A 316-nucleotide genomic window follows, 5' to 3' on the forward strand; every position below is an offset into this window, starting at 1 on the left:
TCAAATAGAATCGTAGACATACTTGGCTTTATCACTGAACCATCCGTAAACAGATTTGATGGTCGAGGATACGGAGTCAACGGCCTGTGGACCGCCGTGTTCATTGAATGCATTGTTGACACCCGTCACGGCAGAGTCTACTCTCTGTCCAACCGTCGGTTGTTCCTCGGCCAAGGTTTTCACAGAGTTTATCGAGACGAGTAGCATCACCGACAACACCACAGCCACAGCCATCGATATTCTCGCCATCTTGTCTCCGACAAACTATTTTTCTTCTTCTTTTTGTTTGTTTTATTAAAACTAGTGGGTAATAAAA

At 44.6% G+C, this 316-nt stretch overlaps 1 protein-coding gene across 1 annotated transcript; it reads right to left on the minus strand.

Annotated features, from left to right (window-relative positions):
* Positions 1–22: 22 nt before the first annotated feature.
* On the minus strand, positions 23–300 carry LOC109132057 (the record flags this gene model as incomplete). The annotated part of the gene is made up of 1 exon (XM_019243188.1): positions 23–300. A coding segment is annotated over exon 1 (227 nt), but the record flags the coding sequence as incomplete, so codon positions are not given.
* Positions 301–316: the final 16 nt, after the last annotated feature.

This window comes from Camelina sativa, unplaced genomic scaffold (genome assembly GCF_000633955.1).
Source record: "Camelina sativa cultivar DH55 unplaced genomic scaffold, Cs unpScaffold15741, whole genome shotgun sequence".
In the NCBI taxonomy this organism is placed as follows: Eukaryota; Viridiplantae; Streptophyta; class Magnoliopsida; order Brassicales; family Brassicaceae; genus Camelina; species Camelina sativa.